Here is a 21,136-nt window from a genome sequence, read left to right on the forward strand (position 1 = left end):
AATGAGCGGATAAACTCCTCACAAGGGTGCTCCTTCGACCGCACGTCATGTTATTCTGTTCCTTTTTCCACGAACAATCCCACTGAAATGTTGGTAACATGATTAGTGCCAGACGACGATTCATTTAGGAAAGGTTGTTAATTCATACACACATATATAGCCATGAAAGATGGCAAGGGGGAATGAAAACGCCACCGCAATTCCTCCAGCAATTAAGGGCACTATATGCAAATTTCATCAACGAATTTCAATAATTATTGTTGTACAACTGCATGTTTTGTTGCATTCTTATTTATTAGTTGGAAGATGTGCAAAAATATGGGGGAGAGAGAAAAGTTTAACCTCCTTTTTTTCATTCCGCTGCTATGCAGACGCGAAAGATGATTTTTTTCGTGAAAGAAAAAATGAAAAAAAAAATATTTACAAAGACTCTGATAGTGTATGAAAAAAATCTATTTTTCACTCATAAACTTTGAGGTTGCTGATAGACTCACCGTCAGCCACTGATCGATTCATCCGAATGGGCAGGTGTATTCTGGTGAGGTGTTTCGGTTTCTCTTGGCCTTGTTCCCCTCCACCCCATACACACATTTTTCTTTCACTTGATCCGCGCACACTCTCCAAAGGGGCAGGTGAATGAACACTCCAGCAGACTTATTACATTAATTTGGAAATAAATACTCTAAAACGTCTTCGTTTTTTTTTTCTTCCTTCGAAACTTCTCTGTGAATTTAATTTCATCACATAAATTTTCGTGGAGAAGTCCCTTGTGGGAAATGCCATAATTGCTGGTGTGCAAAGTTGCTGGTGGAATATTCAGAGGAGAGCCACACTACCAAAAAAAAGCAACCTTAAAGGAGGGAGGAACATCGATTGGGGCTCTTCGGACGTCTGCCAGGAGTAACGGTTAAGATGTCATCAACGTTCAAAATTATTCACACTTTGGCTTTTCGCCTAAAGTCTCGAAAGACGTTTGGGGAGTTGGGAGTTGGGAAGCGGTGGGTTGCGACGACGAGTGCAGTTGGTGGATGCAAAAGAGAATGAAGAAGAGGAAAAAAAATCTCGATGCACTATATACAATATAATTTTCTTTTAAGCGCCATTCCCAAATAAAAGCGACCAACCACAATAGAATCACTGAGAAATTCCCTGGGAATATACGCCAAGGAGGGAGAGAATGAACACCAAATTGGGATAATTTTCTTCCACAATAGCAATACACAATGCAAGAAGTTGACAATCGAATTAAACGCGAAATGCCTGAGAAGCTCATCTTTAAATCTTGTGGCCCCCCAAGAGAATGGCGGAGAAAAAGAGAGAGGAAGAAAGAATCAACTGTGTGCATAGGAGGGATACCTTCTTTATTTGTTTTTTTTTATTCCATTTTGCCAGCCAAGGAGCTCAATTGCAATCGAAAAGGGCCCGGGAAAAAAGTGGCTAATGACAATAGGGAAGAAAACACGCGGGGAAAAGGAACCTGGCGGGACTCAAAAATGGTCAATGTGAAGAAGTACCAACAACCAAGGACAGAACTTTGGCTCCGCATGCATGTTGGGACCCCGTTTTGGGTTTTTCTGGGGAAGAGTGAGGTAAAACGCGCGATAACCAGTGCTTGTGAGACGAAAGCAAAAACAAGAAGATCGTTTGTTTAACACGCGGTTATACGGCTTGAGACTGTGAGTGGTGCCTTCTCTGGTAGCCACCAGACAGAATGTGACTACACGAATTATCCCACACATTCCGGACGTCTGTTGGTATTTCTTGTATTTCGGAATGCTATCACAACGCCTCATCGCCAGTATCATATAACCCATCCCACCGAATGCAATGATGATGAAACCAATAAATGAACCCCAAAATAGTAAAGCACCTTCAGAAAAAAAAACTTCTTAAATTCACTTTTTTGTACCTTAAGCATCACCAACACGATCAAATTTTGTGGGAAAGTCTCTCTCAGTACGTAATCCCATTTCCCGGGTTTGACATCCGAAAGAGACACACTCCCGAATGCATTTCTTCCCCTACATACACGTTTGGTGCCACACAATCATTAATCCGACTTTAGGTTTGAGTCTGTCCAACGAAAAGCCTGCCATTGTTGGTGAGAGTGAGATTAGATTGAATGTATGATCTGCCCTCAATTTATTCTCTCCCTCATTCATTTGAGCAAAAATTGAATTTCAAACCAAATCGTATAACTTTCGCATGGTTGATTTGTTAACACTCAACTTCACTTTGGCATCTTAAGAAGATGATACACCGGGTGCAAATAAGAAAAAAAATCGTTAAAAGAATTAATTTAAATTAGTTCTTGTAAGGCAGTTTAAATCCTTGCTGAAAATTTTGTGAAATCATGTAAAAAATTAGTATAACAATAAAAATTGCCAATTAATTCTCACTTTAACAATATAATTCTGCTAAATAGAGGAAACAGGGGCTAACTAGTTCAGCAGGGTTCTGGAAAAGCTGTAATATTTTCCAATAAAAAACAAAGAGTTTGAATAAATTTTAAGGGTGGAAAACTTTCTCTATGTGTTACTTTGCTATCTATCTTTACTTCTTTACTTTAAATTAATATTCAGGCCTACATCAGGCATGATTAAAATTTTATATTATGAATATTCCTGAGGGAATTCATTCAACTCTTTTGCGTATATTGAATCATAACTTATACAAATATATTTTCTAAATAAATTTACTTAATTGTTTTTCTAAATTGGTTATGCGTTAAATTGGTTAAATCTAGAATAGGCTGAAAAAGATTTTTTAACTGAAAAATACTCTTTTGTAGCACCCAGAGAGTAATAGTCGTGATAAAACGAACAAACCGAATTCAATAGGTCACGAAAGGGTTAATTTTTTTTTAAATATTTCTTTTTAAGTTTTATCATATCAAGTTTATATAAAGAACTTCCCTTTAATTATCTTTCAATTTACTTTTTGTTAATTACAAATTTCGAAATACTTAATTTTGGGTCTCGATGTTTTGACCTTTTTCAATGAAAAGAAAATAATTTTCATCCTGTTTTGCCTACAACATTCAAGTTTTGGATTTTCTTTAAAAATCCTTTCTGTATTCATTACCGTATCAACGACTGACTTTCAGGACACTGAAAAATTATGGACAAATAATATGAACGTCGCGGTATTTGCTTTCTCAGAGAAAATTGCGTGAAATACATCTTTCACATAAAATATAGTTTAAAGATTCATACAGAGCAAGCTCCATGATGGAAGATGCTTACTGGTTGGAAGTTTTCCCAGATTTCCTCCCTTTTATCGCGTGCGCAATCACGAGATTCCTCAACTGTGAATCAATAACTCCCCCATCGTCCATTGACTCCCATCCTATGTGTGTGTGTGTAGCGTTGAGCGAACAAAAAAAAATAACATAGTACAAGAGATAGAAGAGCAATTTTGTGGTAGACAAAATTCAAAGTCATTCTCTTGGAACGTACCGTACATACATACATATGTGTATAATATAAATGTGGTCAGTATGGGAAATTTCCTGAAAACTGACCAGATGATGCCGAATGGAAAAACTTGGTCTACTAATGTCCTGGATGGTTTTATTTGTGTGCCGTGATACATTTCTATATGCTAATGCTGCGGCTCGTTGTATTACGACAAGGGAAGTACATACTACATAGTACATATATGTAATACGTATGACTGAGGAACATAATGATGATGGCATATACGACGGGTGGTTCATAGGCATTAGGTGGAGTGTTGGCAATGCGACTACGCGCACACATTTGGCCAGGTAAAGTGCTCAAATAAAATATATATATGGAGAAAAAAAGAGAAGAGAGGGATAGAGACAGCGTGGAGGAAGGTATGAGTTCTGAAAGCTGATTTTTATCGCGGTATTCTGTAAAATGGCGGACACAGCTGTCAGTCACATTGTTGGCTTGAATGCATGAAGCAAAACGCACATAATGCTACATATTTTATATATATTCCCTCCTATGTAGCAACCTAGTCTATAAGCTCAACTTTTCTCTTATACCATTTTACTTTGACCACCACAGTGTATTGTATACATATAATACCTACAATGGAGAAAGAGAAAGAGATTCCTCAGCAGAATACTTACTTCTCATTGCATATTGTTAAATGAACATTAATTGCAAAAGAAGCTAAAATAGCAAAATGAATTACAATATTTGGTGTTCTCATGTAAAAACAACAAATAAGAAATTGCTTATAATGGATAATATGCCGGAAAGAAAAGAAAATAATGTCTTGATGATTTTCTAAGCAATGTCCTTTTCCGGTATATTGCTTAGCCTTCTTTTGATGATCAAAATAGGAAATTAGGTATAAGAATTCCCTAAAATGGAATAAACTTTTTTCTCACAAAACTCGTGTTCTGTTTACCTTCATTTGCAATTGTCAACAATTTGTTGATGGTTTTTTATTCAAAAAATTAAGTAATCATTTGGCAAAATCTCTAAAATGAGGAAGTTGATATAAAATTAGCTGAAATGATGATTAAACTTTGTAAAAATATCCGCAAGTGTCAGCAATAAAAATTGGCACAGAACTTTGTTAGATCATACTTGCAAGAATAAACCACAAACGCATCATCTTGCAAACATACAAAAGCCAGCATAGACGTAATGATGGTAAAGCTCATCAGATAATATATAGGTTTGTATATGTGTAGTGCAAAAGAATTCTTTATGCGATCGTGAAAGTTCAGAAAAGTCACATTTGCAGTGGGGGCGCCTGGTTGTAATTATCGGATTGGATGGAGGGAATATTCTCGTTGATTGTAATTACCTTTGTGCATCGATAACAATGTGCAAAATGAGAAAAATGAAAGTGCTGCTTATGGGTTCTCTCTCAATTCTTGGGCAATCACTCCCTTTTGCCTGGGCGAACTTATAACCACACCATGCGGATACACTGATGATCGCGCCACACAGCAAAAGTGATCACGGGGCGATCGCGCGGATGGTATACACAATATGGAAAAATATGTGTGAGATTGAGTCAACAAATTATCGACAACCTTGATGCTCTAGGGAGAAGCACCGGCGCAGAGTGCAAGTGTAGCAGCAGCTTTAAGCTACAGTATCGTACCACTCTCTGATCAGTGCAATGATTATAATTTATTTATAGTGTGATCGCGAGTGTCTGCCGGGTGAGAGATTGCGGGATTCCTGCTCACCGCGCGGCAGTCTGCTCAAGATGCAATCCATATAGCAATCATTGACCACCGCTTGATGATTAATACGTTTCAGAGATTTTCCCTCTCGTAAAATCAAACCCAAGCAAAATGACATCACAAAACCATATACTCACATCACGATTGAATTGTGAAAAACCAACAAGTAATTTTGGAAAATTTGATCATTATACGATCAATTTCTCCTTCAATTTCTTATGGAGAAAAATGTTCTTTTTATTTTTAAGAAACAAGGCAATTTTCTTTTAAAATTATACCCTCTCTGTCTACTTCTCTGAGAAAAAATTATAAAGTTCATAGACAATTTTCCAATCAAATCATCCGGAGAATTGATATGTGGGAATACATAAAATAAACATTTTGTCAATTTGATATAAAATCTATAAAATCAATCTCTGCATCGGCGCTGTAAATTGCTCTATCTATTCATTATTCACTTTTCACATTTTTTATAATTTTTTTTTTTTAATTTAACAATGTTTTTTCGTTATTTGCAAAAAGAATTGATTTGAATTGTTTTTTTTTCCTCACCAGACACATTTCATCTTTCAAGCCGAGCCGCTCACTCTGCACACCAATATTCGTTACAATCTAGATCGTCAAGTAAGTAAAAAACAAAAAGCTTTCAAAACACATTTTTATTTATTAAAAAAAAATATTTTGAATATTTTTTACCTGTAAATTGCATTATTTTAGAGTTATATAGAAAAAAGTGCTGGAGGTGTGTTCCTTGCACAAAGTTTCCGCTTGTAGTAGCCTTAAGGGTATTGAGCCCCAACCCCCCGGTTTTTGCGCCATTGTTGTCCCATTCTGCAGTGAGAAGATGCAAAAGTCTCTTTACCACATTATTTAACTTTTATGCAAAATATATTGCTGTATTACCATTAAAATCGGTCAATTAACTTTGCTTCGCCAAACTCATTACTTATCACAATCAAATCTTAATGTGGCCGTGTAAAAAGTGTTTATTGTTGGCAACAATCATGGGGATTGTTGCAAAAAGTGCCTCACCCTCCTTCCGGGCACTATTGCATCCTCTCATATCTCCTCGGAGCCATTCATCCATTTTCGTCCGAATTTTCAATGGTTAACAAAATTGCTCTCTCTCTGACTCTTGCATATTGGTGCATTTGCAATAACAAGGAGGAAATAATAGTGAGCACTTCTTCGTATACGCATTCACCACTATATAAGTTGGGAGTCATGTGAGGAGCAAAAGGCAGACAGTATCCATAAAACACAATTGTTACCGATATAATCATATCGCTGATCTTGGGGCTCGACTGTGTACAAATTAACGGAAAATACTACTTCAGTAAGCACCATACGAGAAGGTTATATGGGTGCTCCTATTGGAATACCTCATGGACACCCATTCAGCCCCCGATTGAGCGCAACGAGATGAAGAAAAAGCAGCAAAAAAAAATTAAATTAAATTGGTTAACGATGCTCACAGTCTATATCAGTTATAGCTGAATGTATATGAAAATGAAATAAAAGATAGGAATTAAAGTGCAATTTTGACCAAATTTAAATAATATATAATTCACGGAAAGAATTTCATATTATGCTTAACTTATGCGCGATATCATATAGAACTTTCTTGACAATGACTTGGCAACAGAAATTCTGCCATTATGGTCTTAAATGTTGCTCATATAAGATGAACTATGTGACCTACCAGCATCTCCATGTTGAGTGCATACAGGAGCATTTTATTTTAAAAATTTAACAATCGCGATGGCCTAAAGCACCTACCCTGATTTATAGAAAATTCCTTATTTTATCCATATTTAATAGTCAAGCTACTAGCTTTCAGATGTATGCAACCATGTAAGAAATAACGAAGGATCTATGTACAGTACATATCACTGAAGTTCTACTGAGGGCCACTTTATCATAGAATTTTCTCAGAATTGAATTCTTTATTTAGAATTTTTTTTATTCTCACCATAAATTTTTTAAGAAAGAAAAAAAACTAACATAGATAATCCTGAATAAATTAATTTTCGTTTAAAGCTTTTCTAACTGAAAGCTCAATATATAACAGAACCTAAACTTTTGGTTCCCAAAAGTCTTAAATTGTTTCGTAATTTTAATGGGGTCTGCAATAATAAAAAATTATTTAATATTCAAGACTGTAAAAGTTTTAAAAAAGATTTGTAATTTTGAAGTTATTTCTGTCAATTTTATTTTTACTAAAATTCTTTTTAGGATCTTGATCATATTTTTATTTAATTGCTTTATTACAGCCTGTTAGAAAATTTAAAAGAATAATAACAAAAATCTTTTAGAAAATGCATAAAGATATTCTAGAAAATTGTTATAATATTTTTCACACAATATTAAAAATCTTAGAACTCTCTTATTACAAAAAAAAAATAATGTAAAATATTTTTAACACAAACATCTCCATAGTTGAAGTTTAAAAGTTTTTTTTAAGATTTATTTTAGTTGATTAATTCATATTTTATTTTGAAAAAAATCTTTTCTTTTATTCAATCAAACAATTATCCTTTATACATTTGCGTACCTGAGGAAGGACACAAAAACTGTCGAAACATTATTGATTAAAACCAATTGAATAAAATTTAGAAAATGTAACAATCAGTGTTCTTCTTCTGTTTTCTTGCCTTTCCTCTCGGAGTTTTTTGCCTAGCTAAAAATACAATTTTAAAATTTTTGTTAATAATTTTGCATTATTTTTTGTTCCCCTGTATATCCTGAAGTAAAGTCAGTCTTAAAATTTATCACCTTTGCTTTAAAGGTAAATACCGTGTGGTCCTTAAATCGTGAATCAATTGAATATAAGTTATGGGTCTTCTTTAATAATGGTATATAATTTAATTTATTATAATTTGCCCCTTTATTAACAGGTTCCACTTAGGAGCCTGAGGCTGTAGGCATGAGAAAAATTGACATGAATAATATTGCTCATTAGATCACTTTAGTGGGAAAATTTTGACATAATAACCACTTCCTTTTCCACATATTCGCGCTCAATGCCAAACCAAAAAAAAATAAGGAGGAAAAGAAGAAAAAGGGAGGGTGCTGGTAGAATATTGTCTTTGCGTGATAAATTTGTGGTTCAGCCTTTTTCCTCAATCTATATACCGCGTGTGTCTCTCAATATTAACACGATTATTTTATTGAAGCGCGCTATCTTCGTCTTTTTTTTCGTTTATACGGTTGGATCCGTGGTAGATTTTTGCGACTGAACGTGGCAGAGGCAGCTCACCACATTCCGCCGGGGGCGCCAATGTGATGTATGGATGTTCGATCTCATTCCTCTATAATTCCACCTATTAAGCGAACGGTTATTGCGAAAAATTATACACCCTGTTTGTTGTTTAGGCGAATGAATTACGTCGCAATCGACGCAAGTAACCAACACAATATATAAGTACATACCATAGGAAACTCTTTTTAATCCACTTGATACCGAGTTGTCTTCTTGCGCGATACACCGGGAGGGATGACGATGCTCCATGAGAGAAGATATATGTGGAAGGAATTTTGCTTCTCTTTCAGAAAGTGCCATGTCTTATAACTATTATTATTTTAATATTAATATTACACACAGCCTTGTATGCAGACACTCCATATACAATATGTAATGACATGGCCCCCATGCATAGTTCTTCATTCTTTTTACACCGCCACAAGAAGTTTGACACACAACAGCCGGAGTAATCTATCGAACACCCAGAATGGAAATTATAGAAGTAGCCAATCAACATGATAAATTTATGATTTTCTCCATAAGTTATGAACGAAAAGCATTTTATGAATATTAAAAATTAATATTGAAAAATATGAAATGTATAATAATATTTGTGATATAAAGAGGTTTAGTTTATTGACAAAATGTAATTTTCTTGTTTGTTTCAGCAGCATCTAGAATGCCATCATCTCATACCTCACCGCAAGTATGTAGGCCACATTTTCATGCACCTATCCCATGGTTGAGTGAACCAAAGCTGTCAACGCCTGGTAGTCCGTGGGGAAATCCTTTCGCCTGTCCACAAGATCCACAGGACAAGGTTAGTCAAGTGCAAAGTCATCAAACGGGTCAACATTTGTTCTCGTTTCCACCTACCCCACCGAAGGACTCCACACCTGATTCAGTACAAACGGGACCAGCAGAATATCAGGTATCTCTCACTTAACAAGTTTCGATGGACGTCCTTTTAATCCTTGTTTGCCAATTTTGTTGTGCTCAATTCAACAAATCACATTTTATAGCCTACAAGGGGGTGGGTGGGTGGAAAATTTAACGAAATACCTACATAAAAATGAAAATCTTTCAAATATTCTGTCCATCATTTTTTTTATAGATAGAACGTTATTCAAATTGAATTTACGAATCCACTAATAGTTTTTTATTTGATTTTCTGAAGGCCTAAAAAACATGGATAGCTTGAGCACTTATTTTTCCCAAATTATTTCGAAAATATAACATTGAAAGTACCCTGAAAAAACTACAATTATACATGACTATTTTTTTTTAAATAAAATTGCCTTGCTTATTGAATATTTATTTTAATTATTTTTTTATAATTCATTTTTCGTTTTTTTTTCTCGATGAAATATCGTAAAGTTTAGAAGCTTACGGGAAATTTTAAATATCGGTTAAACACGACATATAGAACTAATCACGGTCTCCTTATTTCTCAGAAAAATATGAACAGACAATCCCTTAAAAATACATCAAAAACTAGAAATGGTGGTTATGAAACTTATTTGCTTACTTACATCGCTTTTAGGGCATTTTCCCAAAAGTACTTATGCAGTTTTTTCTGTCTTAATTTCAGGCGGCAGTGAATGCATTTATGCATCAAGCACAGGCGTCAACAACTACCTCAGTCACTACAGGCGAGACGAACTGTGCTCTGGATGTGAAACCACAAATCCCAAATGGTGCGCAATCAGCCCCAAAACAGCGTGAAGGTACGACAACGGCCAACAACAACAATACCACCAATAGCAATAATAATAACAATAGCAGTAGCACAAGTTTAAATGGAGGCGGCGGCGGCGGCCTCTTCGACGCATCCCAGAGTGCCGCCGCGGCTGCCTATGCTGGATATGAGAGCAGCGGCTATGGCTACCACCAAAGTGGAGCGGGCACGTTCCAGTCGGGCCCAACGCGGCCCACAATGAATAGTCCCCACACGAAGCCCCAGCGAAATAAAGCGAGAACAAGTGCTGGTAAGACTTGGACACGGTGTGGGTTTTTTTATTCTCAATTTTTTCTGTTTTACTAATTTTTATTTTTTTCATCTTCTCTTTTAATTTCACCTCAATGTATTTTTATTTGTGTTGAATTTTCCATCTCTGTCTTTCCATGTTCCTAATTTTCATCTTTTTACTAATTTCTTTTTGGTGTTACCTTTGAGTATGGACAGAAGCTTCAAAAATTAACAAAAAAACAAGCAGGAAATGTTTTTAATAACTTTATCAGCTCATTTTGTGTTTCACATGCATTCAATGCTTATTAACTGACTTTACAAATTATGCTAAATGATGTGTGATTTAGACGTGAATAGCGAGTAAATTAAAATTAAATAAATTATAACAAGGTGTTTAGCAAAGCTCACAAGAATCAATGTTCACTCTCACACCCTTTCTTGACGTTGTGTTATTTTATTATTTCTTCTTTTTTTTTCGTTGGAATCAACGTCTGATAATTTTTTTAAAATGAAATTTATTATTTTTTTTATTCATGTAAATATTGTGTTGATGTGCGTGATCGCGAGAAAAAAGGTTTACTCACAAAAAGCTCCTCCTTGTATAGTTTGGTAGGCATACAGTGGGGTTTCGTAGTGTTGCCTTATTTCAATTCAGTCGTTAAAAGCTTTACTGTGAAACATGGAATTTATTCAAAAATTTAGTTTTCTTTTATAGGGCAATTTTTACCATAAACAACGACACTTTGAACATTTCTCCAATATCCTTTATTGTATTTAAATGATTCACAGAAAGACCTTTTCAACTGCATTGAATGTTGAGTTTTACTTCGAGACCACACTGTGACTTGATTTAAATGATAGATTTTTTATGAAATAAAATTTAATTTATGATTTAGAATCAAATCAAAATTATTTTTAGATTTTTTAAAAATCTTTAATAAATAATTATAAAAATCTGAAGCCATGTGATAACTAATTTAACTAATTTTCATAATAGAATTAACGTAACAATTCTTCCAGAAATTAATGTTTTAGATTTTCCAGTCAAAACATAAGCACAAAAATTAATAAAAATGTAAATTAAATCAACAAAATATTGCAAAAAGTTGCTGTTTTGATGGTGATTAAACCTTTAGGGCACTGCACCAAAATTCACAAATATTTTTTGTTGTTTTTTTTTTCTTGCACATTTTTTGTGTTCCAAAACACTGAATATTTATGTTTTTTAGGCAAAAACAAGTGAGAAGCACGTTAATTTATTGTTTTACAATAAAATAAAAATATCCGATGAGAAAGATTGATATTAAAAAATATGAGATCGAATCATGTTAAAAGAAGTTTAGATTAAGCGTTATGCGGGAGATAAAAATGAAAGCGAGGGGCGTACTCGTTTGCAATCATTCATCTTACCCAAATCACTATCGCGATTGGGGATTTTATGTTATGTGTACGTATGGAAATCCAATGAACTTTTCCCAGGGAATAATTTCAGTTGGGAATCACGTTACGGTGAATAGGCTCACTTATTTGACTTGGCTTGGAAACTCCTCAAAAGCCATACATAGAGTGTGGGAGGAGAGGATGGTGGCTAATTATTCCCCTTCTGCTGTTGTCTGTGCGCCACAGAAAACTTGAAGATATAGAGAAGTTATACCAACCATGTGAAAAGGTTTGCGACTTTTTTTTTCGAGGGATTCTCTCCTCTTCAAAGTGTCGCCATTCTAATGAACACCGCACATAAGAATATGTGAATATTTTCGCGCGTTCAAGAGACATTGTTCTACGGGACGTGATCATTTTTCACCCACAGATTTTTTTTTGTTCAATCTTTTATTAGACTCCCAACAATGGATTCTGAATATTTGCGTGAGTAATTATGGGAAAATCTCTTTCATATAGCAATATCATGTACGTACAAACATGAACGAGGGGGGAGAATGAGTGTTTTTGCCAGGGAAATTATTGTCAACCCATAAATTTGTATGTAATTTTAATTGGATGGAAAGACACCAAACGAGAGGAAAGAATTATCATCATGTTAATTGCGAAGGAAAAAAATGTTCCTGTTCTGCTTTCTGTTCTACATACAGATGGTTAAAAAAGCATGGAGAAAAAAAAATTAAGAGAAGAATTTTTGGGCACTTTTGTGTCACAGACGTGAAAATTTATTTATATCAAGAGTAAAGAGAGAAAAAAAAATGGAGAACCACTTGGCTAAATGCACACGTAAAGCAATATTAAATTTTAGTAGAACAATAATTTCTATAAAATTTGACATTTTCTTCTATCCTCACTTACCTCCTCATTCTTGGACCCAAAAGGTGGTGCTGAAGATTCTCAGAGTGTGGCTTTTTTTCTCTCCCTCTCCTTGCAACATGAGGAACAAAACAACGAAATTTAAAGACAACAGAGCACATAATAAAAAAATCGACAAAAAATTTAGTGCCGGACAGAGGACATAATTTTTAAGTGACAGTTTTCGGAATTCTGGTGAAGAAAACCTCTTGTTAAATACACGGAGGGATTTTTATATATACTCCTTGGTGGTGGTTGGTTTAATAAATACACGGGTATAAAGAAAAAATATAAATAGACAAAACTTAAGAAGATATTTCTTCCCATCCTATATCTTTTGTGATATACCTGTATATTTTTATTTTGAACTTCTTTTTTTTTTCACTTCAATTCAATCCTGAAAAAATAAATAAAAGATACATCTCACCACCAAAAGTGAAGGTGCATTTCCGCTAAATGATTCACATCTCACGATATTTATTGTATACGAAGAAGCTAAATTGATTAATATACACGGTTTAATTTCCCTACCAAATCAATTTTATCGTTATTTTGAACGGTGGTGGTGTAGTGTGAACAAGAACGTGCAGAAAATTCGATTTCACACCAATTGAATTTATTTAATCCCCCGTGAGCTTTTGCCGATAAAGAAAACACATCAATAAGAAAGCATTTTGCCATCTAAAGTACATGTATACGGCATAATAAACCTGCTATTGAAGCTTAATTGCAACTTGGGAAAATATGTCAATATTCCATACATTTATTGTTGAAAAAAAAAATGTTTTTTTTTCAATACTCTGTGTTTTAATTTGATTTTTCATTTAATTTTTTATTTATTTATTATTTATTATTTTCGTTTGTCTTTAGAGAACACAACGTGTCTTTGTCTTACATGCTTAAGCTTTCATTATATTCTGATTTTTAATATCAAACCATCATAATGTCATCTACTTTGATGAACGATATAATGAGCGCAATAGCGAGAACGTGATACTCTCGCTATTCCGAAAAAAAAACAGAGGAAAAAATATAGCCATATAAAAGCACACAGAGTGTATATAAATCTATTCACTGTGTAATTGCCGAATTATATATAAAAATCCTCAAGAGAGATCTACTTTTGATAAACACACACTTTGACGCGATCACAAATGGTGTTTATACCTTGCGCGACTTTTAAGCACACTGATGACGATTACTAATTACCACTCGTGAAAAAACAACACTAAAAAAGGCGATGGTGAAAAAGAACTTTTATAGACAAACAGATGCTGAAGTCAATATTCATAAAAATGAGGGAAACGTACATACATAGAGGTGAATTGGCTCCCGCGAGCTGTGATTCCTTTGTGTTGCAGCCGCTTTGTAATTTCAAATTAATGTCCTATAGGTAGTTAAAATTCTTCTGCTTAGTTAACACTTCAATGTCTTATCGAAATAATTTATCCATTTGGATTTTTTTTTTATTTCATTAAGAAGCGTATGTTTAGTGAGAAGGTTCTTGAGTTATATTTCTGAGCATTCTATTAATGCATCGGTTACCTACTTATAAGTGTTTGTACCTTTTCATCCTTTAATTGATCACAAGAAACAAACATAAATAAATAAAAAAGCAAGAAATAATCAGAAAACGCTAAACAGAATTGAATTAATTCTACAAAGATTTGTCCAAAAATTCAATAAATTACGTCACTCTTGTGTTTCATGTTTCTTTCAATACATGAAACATTCGTGATAATGTTTCGTCTTTAAAATCTGTGCATTGAACAGGCTCCTTTGCATCACAGGATGAGCTCCTGAAACTAAAAAGAATTTTTTTTTAAACTAATAAAGAAACATCACTGATACTTTGCCGTATTACAATAGCTGTGACTTCAAACGCACGAGAGCAAGAAAAAACTAAAGTGAGGGCAAAAAGAAATTAATGTTATAAATGTGATGCAGTAAAATCTTAACCCACCTCAATAATTTTAATTAGAAATAGGCAACATTTTATTGAGTACTATAGTAGCTCTTTTTTTATCCTTTTAACAAAACGGAATGTCGGTTGGAATGTTTTAAATGCCTTTTTTTCTCTCTCGCGCTTTTTTCTGTGTCATTAAATATAAGTGAAAGAGCAAATTATCCTATTTTGATTTGCTACTTGAGATGGGGCAAAGAGACAGAAATCCACTAAAATAAACCACCTGAAACGTCGTCAAGTTAAATGTTGAAAATTCCCATGGCTCTCAAATGTGAATCATCCTTTTCTTTATTTATGCTCAGGTGCTTCGTAAAAAAATGTACGAAATATTTTTGTATGCCAGTGGAACCTTTCGGGAATGTATAGATATAGGTAGTTATATTGGACAGATTGAATGGGAAATTGCTGTGTGAAATGAAGCTCGTCTCATTTTCCATTCATAATTAAATCAATTTGTTTTATTAGTATGAAAAATAAATAATCAATGATATCGAGAGAAAAAAAATCGATAACTTGGGAAACTACCAGAGGAATCAAAAGTGATTTTTTTTTTACAAAGAGATGGAGTGACATAAAAATAAATAAATAAGACAAAATATATTCCCATGCGTGAGAGAAAGAGAAAAGGTACGGATTGGAGTTGTCAAAAAACAATTTAAGTATAAAATATCGTCTGGTTCCTGAATGCCATCCAAATTTCTCATACCTCATCGAGAGAAGCCAGTGGAGACATTCCATAGAATACCTGAGCTGTCCTCACAGCTATATTTTGAAGAAGATCATTAAGTGACTGATTTATTAACGGTCAAAGTGGTTTTCTGAAACTTATACTAAAAACACCATCTCACATTTGTTAGTCTCGTTAGAGGAGATTCTTTTTTTTTATTAATCCCCCCCCTCCCTACGCTCTACAATTCCTTATGTCTTTCTCCTCTACACTCTGTGTTCATTAATAGCACGTGAAAAAAAGGCATAAGGAAATATGTGAATATACATATATACATACATTTAACATGTATATAGTATTCAGTTAATCATTTTCTCCCCAGTGGATCTACCTTAAATATCGATTTGGACAGATAAACCCGTAAAATGGTAAAAATACACAAGACTTTTATTTATGTCTAATTGCTACTGAAACTCAGCGATTCTGATGCGAGAAGAACACATCACATGAGGCATCCAATCCAATTCACTTGGCTGTCCATAATTTCTTCTATATGTATATTCTCTCCTTCGTTCTTTCTCTTGTACCATGTTTTCTCTTCCTCGAAATTCATTTGCTCAATTTTTCAAAAAAAAAACGTCTCTCTGGGGACTTGGGAACAACCGTTGAGGCGCATAAATTAATAAATTTATTAGTAATTTCAATATTCATGATTATTACAGTCTCAATGGATGTGGTATAGCATTTCGTACCCACCGTCACCAGGAGGTACATAAATCATTCCCGTAGCAAGAGGCGATTGACACTTGTTTGGACCTGATACTTTTCCACAACTCCATTTACCCATCGCGCATATGTATGTAGCCAAAAAATGACGACAGAAAATGCGTTCTTTGGGAGTCTCTCTCCCCATACACACTGTCCTCGCCTTTCTACCCAAAACAACAAACATCAATCCCTCGTTATGCTTCTTTTTTTGTGTGTACCTCCTCTTTGGATGTCACCTCATCGCACTTTCCAATCATGTGTGACATTTTTTATAAATGTCTCGTTTCGTCAATCGATGGAGCATCCCATTAATTTTACACCTGTTAAGACGTTCCTGACTTTTTTTTTCTCTGCCTTTTTCAACCACCTCACAGCCCTCAGAGTCACCCTATTCAAATTGAAGGCAACACTAATTACAGTGCATGTTCCTCTATATCTTCAATTATTGTCATTACCCAAAAGCAACACGTAATAACTGGGTTTGGGCTGATATAAAAAAAAATAAAACAATTACCTCAAGAAGGGATTTTCTTAAATAAAAATTAACTCATTTTACAAATTATTTGGTGAAAAGAAAACAGTTTTGGTATGAAAATAAATCAGAATACGATGGAATATTGTAGAAGATAAATTAAGGATAAGAAATTGCTGAAGAAAATTTCAATTTTTCACCTGGATCAGCTGGAAAATATACAAACTTGGCAAATATTTGCCCAAAAACGCAAACAATGACGTCACAATCGTAGCTTTTGTCCCTTTTAATATATGAAGCATTCATATACGTCGTCCATAATTTTTGATAATTATTTTTTATCCTCTATGCATTGAAAGGGACAAAAATAGCACAATAATGACGTCATATTTTACGATTTTAGAATCTTTGATGGTTTTTCTTAACTAATCCTGAAAAATGATAAATCTTATTTGCTTTGAGAGTCTTAAGAGTCTTTCTCACGAATAAACTTCTTTACTAGTTAAATAGCATAATCCAAATACTTCAGAATGTTGGATTTATAACTAAAGATTAAAATAACTCAGTCTGTATCACTTAAATAAAAGAAATTGTTGCAAATTAGAGTTTTTGGCTAATTGCAGCAGACATCTATCCAAATTCTTTTTTTTTATAAAAGTTCTTTTTCACTAACTACGTTTGGAAATCGTCAATAAATCGTCATTGTGAAAAACAATAACAAATAATCAAATTCATTTTAAAAATAAATTAATCCTTCACTATTAACATCTACGTTTGGCCCGTTTGAGCACTGGTGTTGGTGTAAAAATCACAAATTAAATACTAACAAAATCATAATGATTATATAAAACTAGAATTGGCTGCAAATATTCTACAGGAAGTCCGTACGATGTTTAAAAAAAATCAAAAACAGAAAATCCTCAAATTCTGCTTTCCAGAAATCGTTTAATCAAATTGTAAATTTTTCTTTTAATTTACAGTAAAGAAAAATCTAATAATTACTTTTCAGAATTGAATAAAAATGTCGGAAAACATCGTACGGATTACCTCATTAATGTTCATTTTAATAAAATTGAAGCATTTGAATGTTCTTTCTTTCAGAGGGTAGAGAATGCGTAAATTGTGGTGCAACCTCAACGCCACTGTGGCGAAGAGACGGTACTGGACATTATTTGTGTAACGCCTGTGGATTGTATTATAAAATGAATGGACAAAATAGACCACTTATTAAACCTAAACGAAGACTGGTAAGTGTATAAAACAAACTGTATGAACCTTTTTTTCGTCCCTCGCAAACAAAATTATTTCGTGTTTAGTGTACATACCGCCCATTGAATTGCTGTTCAATTTTACCTAATTTTAGTTTATTGGAAATCTTTGACAGTTTACAGAGTTTGTCACTTTATTGACCCAAATGCAAATATTTGTCGTGTACAAACAGACTCCTCTCTCTCTCTGACGCATTCACTATTTCTAGCACCCTTATGGTGCTCAGCATTATGTGTAGGATTATACCTACATTTTATTTATAGTCAATAGATATGTAGGCAATTGTAAAGAAAGAAGACTTTTAAGTAAAATCAAAAATTCAGATTCCCAAAAGCTTTGGAAAACATCAATAATCGTTAATAATTTTCTTTAATGACTTTATATGTTTCTTGTTAAAATAAACATTCATTAAAAATTAAATTCGGATGCTTTTTTGTCGCTCTCTTGGCTCTTTTGAATCAAGAACAGTAAATTTTATTCTCAAAAGTCTCAGGGCTAATGAGGCTTCTGTCTTTAATTTGATTATGGCGCCGATTTTTTTCCACTCGCAACAACCTTTCAATGCGGATTCCCATATCAAATTTGGAAAATTATTGTTCTTCAGTCCATTAATTAGCAATATAATATATTAGTTAATATAATATTTTGCCAATGTTGTTTCTTGTTAGAAAGATTATTATACAGAAAGCAATAATTCCACACAGTCGCCCAAGATTGTAATCAATGTGAGTTCGGTGGCTCATCATTAAAATGGTATTCATAATTGATACGCGTCTGTTTAAATTGTTGTAGCTCTGTTGTTAACGTGTTTTAATTAAATGTGATATTTTGTAGTTTGTATGCCCCTCATATTTAATTCCAACGTAGAGAAATTTTATTGTCAATATTAAGGGAAGGGAAAATGAAACTCTTCATCCACCAAACCCAAAATTAGTGAATTTGCATTCGAATCGCTTGTAAGATGTCGATAAATTAATTAGCATATCGTGGACTTGTGTTATTTTATTACCAACTTAAATGTATTATACACTCAATTCTGTGAAGATATTATAGGAGTTAACATGATAAGAAAATTCTCGCCGCGTGGTTTCTCTGCGTAAGCATAAACATGATTTGGTAGGCAGAACATTGTGAAAACCAGTTGACAATATAATATTGAATTTAATTTAATTAAATAGTAGTATAATCTTTAGCTTATCTCCTATGAATTCTAACAATATTTCTCTATCTTCCCAATCTGAATTCTCAATATCTTGTTAATATCATTAAAGTGTTAATTGGCTAGGAAAGACAACGATGGAGGCGCCGGGTTGAGCATTAACAAAGTATTCTACTTTGAATTTTTCTAATTCTCTATTTTATGCTCGTCCAATGCTACCATTAAAAATTTAAAAAAAAACGTTAAATAATTTCGTGGAAAGATAAAGTATTTTAGAAAAATTTACATCGTATTATATATCATTTTTTAAAGCGGTACTTTCGCTATGTGCCGGTGAGACATTTAAATGAAATAAGCATCTCTTGTGTAGAGTGAAGTGAAAAAAAAAGTAATCTCTCCTTAAACAGTGAACGAAATAAAAATGCAAAAGAAACATCATCTAAACTGACACGAATAGCATCAGAAATAAAACTAATAGTCACGAAGTTTCTACATTATATACTATGAATTTGTGATTTAATGCCATCATTACCATAAAAATCAATTACTTCACTGCTTTTTTTGCTGCCACTCGCCACATTCCCTTTTGTTGGGCTTCTCCCTCCGCGAGCTCACACCTCTCACTTCCAAAGAAAATAATGATAAAAAGTGTTCTACGAATGGTCTGAAGAACAACCAAATTCCTCACCCAACACTCATTATGGTTAGAGACTACCAGCAGCAGTCAGTGGAATACAGAAAAGCGCTTCTACGCGGCAAGGTGAAAGCTCACACTTTGGGGTAGCTAAAGTATGTTTAGATTCTTTCTACTGATAAAACCAAACAAAACACTGCATAAAGTCAAAATTATGGAATAATTGGGAATAATTGGGATTATACATTTCTTTCCACACAGATTTTTTTCAATACAATAATTTATATAATATTATTCACTGCATTATAATTTATTATATCTGATGATGAAATTTTATTGATTTACTAATCAAGCTTTCCGAATATTCAGTTGAATTTCTTACATTAATTTAATTAGAATTATTTAGATATTTTCTTCTTACAATATTCAACTCAATCAATTTATTTTTCCTAAAATAAATCTTTCAATTAATCTTTTCTTTATTAATTGTTCGAATCGACTAATTCGATCTAAGCTAAAGAAATTATTTTAAGCACGTTCACACTAATTTACGCCTTCAGGTGTAATTTAGAAGAACATCTAACGTGGTAAATGGTATAAAAATTAATGGTTTATGTTTTCTAATTTGATCTGAAATGCAAATCATATTGAAAGCCCTTTTTTGCACTCTCTTACATAGCACGCGTTCACGTTAATTTAATCTTCTTAACATGCAGTCACACTATAATGCCAAATTAATTCTTTATTCATGTCCTTCCACGGAATGTCTTTTAAACATATACATTTTGTGAACAAGAGGTGTGAAAAGATGTATTGATAAGAAAATCGAATTTAGGCTAATAAATTTTGAGCAAATTGATAGATATCTTTTTTGGTATATATGTATATATTGCTTTACCCTCTCACATGTGCGAGCTTAATATATGGCGAGCACGAGGCCCAAAATAAAAAGATTATTTGTGTTTTTGTTCCTCTCCTCTTTGGATATTCATGGTCAATGAATTGGAATCTAAAAAGCACAATAAAAAGAAGAAAGTATCATATTTTTTATTGCACTTTTGATCCACTATTGCGATTGTGTTAGTATAAAGATTTCGTACCACAATAAATTTTTGTTAGGAACATACCATTGATCTTAATAAGTCTCGTGAATGAAATATCTTGATTTATGAGATAGAGGGTCAAATTTGAATGATTGCCGCTAACGATCTTGTTAACTGAATTAAAAGATATATAATATAACATTTATATTTTTCGAATACTATTATATATACGCATTTGAAGATAATGTGTAGTGAGTGAAGAAAAAAAAACAAATATCAATTTTGGGCCTAATTCAGTGACCAAGAAACCCTTGAAATCTTTAAATTTTGTACTGTAATTTCAAGATTTCAAGCGAATTCCAAGGGTTTCTTGGTCGCTGAATAAGGCCCTTTGTGTGCCAAAGATATATGATTTTAATTTGAGAATTCGATATGCCATATGATTGTCTCTACTGAACAATTGCGATCAAA

General features: G+C 33.4%; 1 protein-coding gene across 13 annotated transcripts in view; it reads left to right on the forward strand.

Moving 5' to 3' along the window:
• Nucleotides 1-21,136, forward strand: part of LOC129793549 (GATA-binding factor C) — a 63,022-nt gene that overhangs the window by 24,454 nt on the left and 17,432 nt on the right. For 4 of the 13 annotated variants that reach the window (XM_055833667.1, XM_055833700.1, XM_055833661.1 and 1 more), the window contains exons 3-6: nucleotides 5,735-5,803; nucleotides 9,092-9,354; nucleotides 10,015-10,411; nucleotides 17,662-17,807. In XM_055833667.1, the coding sequence (XP_055689642.1) occupies nucleotides 5,735-5,803; nucleotides 9,092-9,354; nucleotides 10,015-10,411; nucleotides 17,662-17,807 (875 nt within the window). The remainder of the gene's footprint in view (nucleotides 1-5,734; nucleotides 5,804-9,091; nucleotides 9,355-10,014; nucleotides 10,412-17,661; nucleotides 17,808-21,136) is intronic. The other 9 variants (XM_055833682.1, XM_055833714.1, XM_055833674.1 and 6 more) reach the window with 5 other exon arrangements.

The sequence above is a fragment of the Lutzomyia longipalpis genome, chromosome 1 (genome assembly GCF_024334085.1).
Source record: "Lutzomyia longipalpis isolate SR_M1_2022 chromosome 1, ASM2433408v1".
Taxonomy (NCBI): Eukaryota; Metazoa; Arthropoda; class Insecta; order Diptera; family Psychodidae; genus Lutzomyia; species Lutzomyia longipalpis.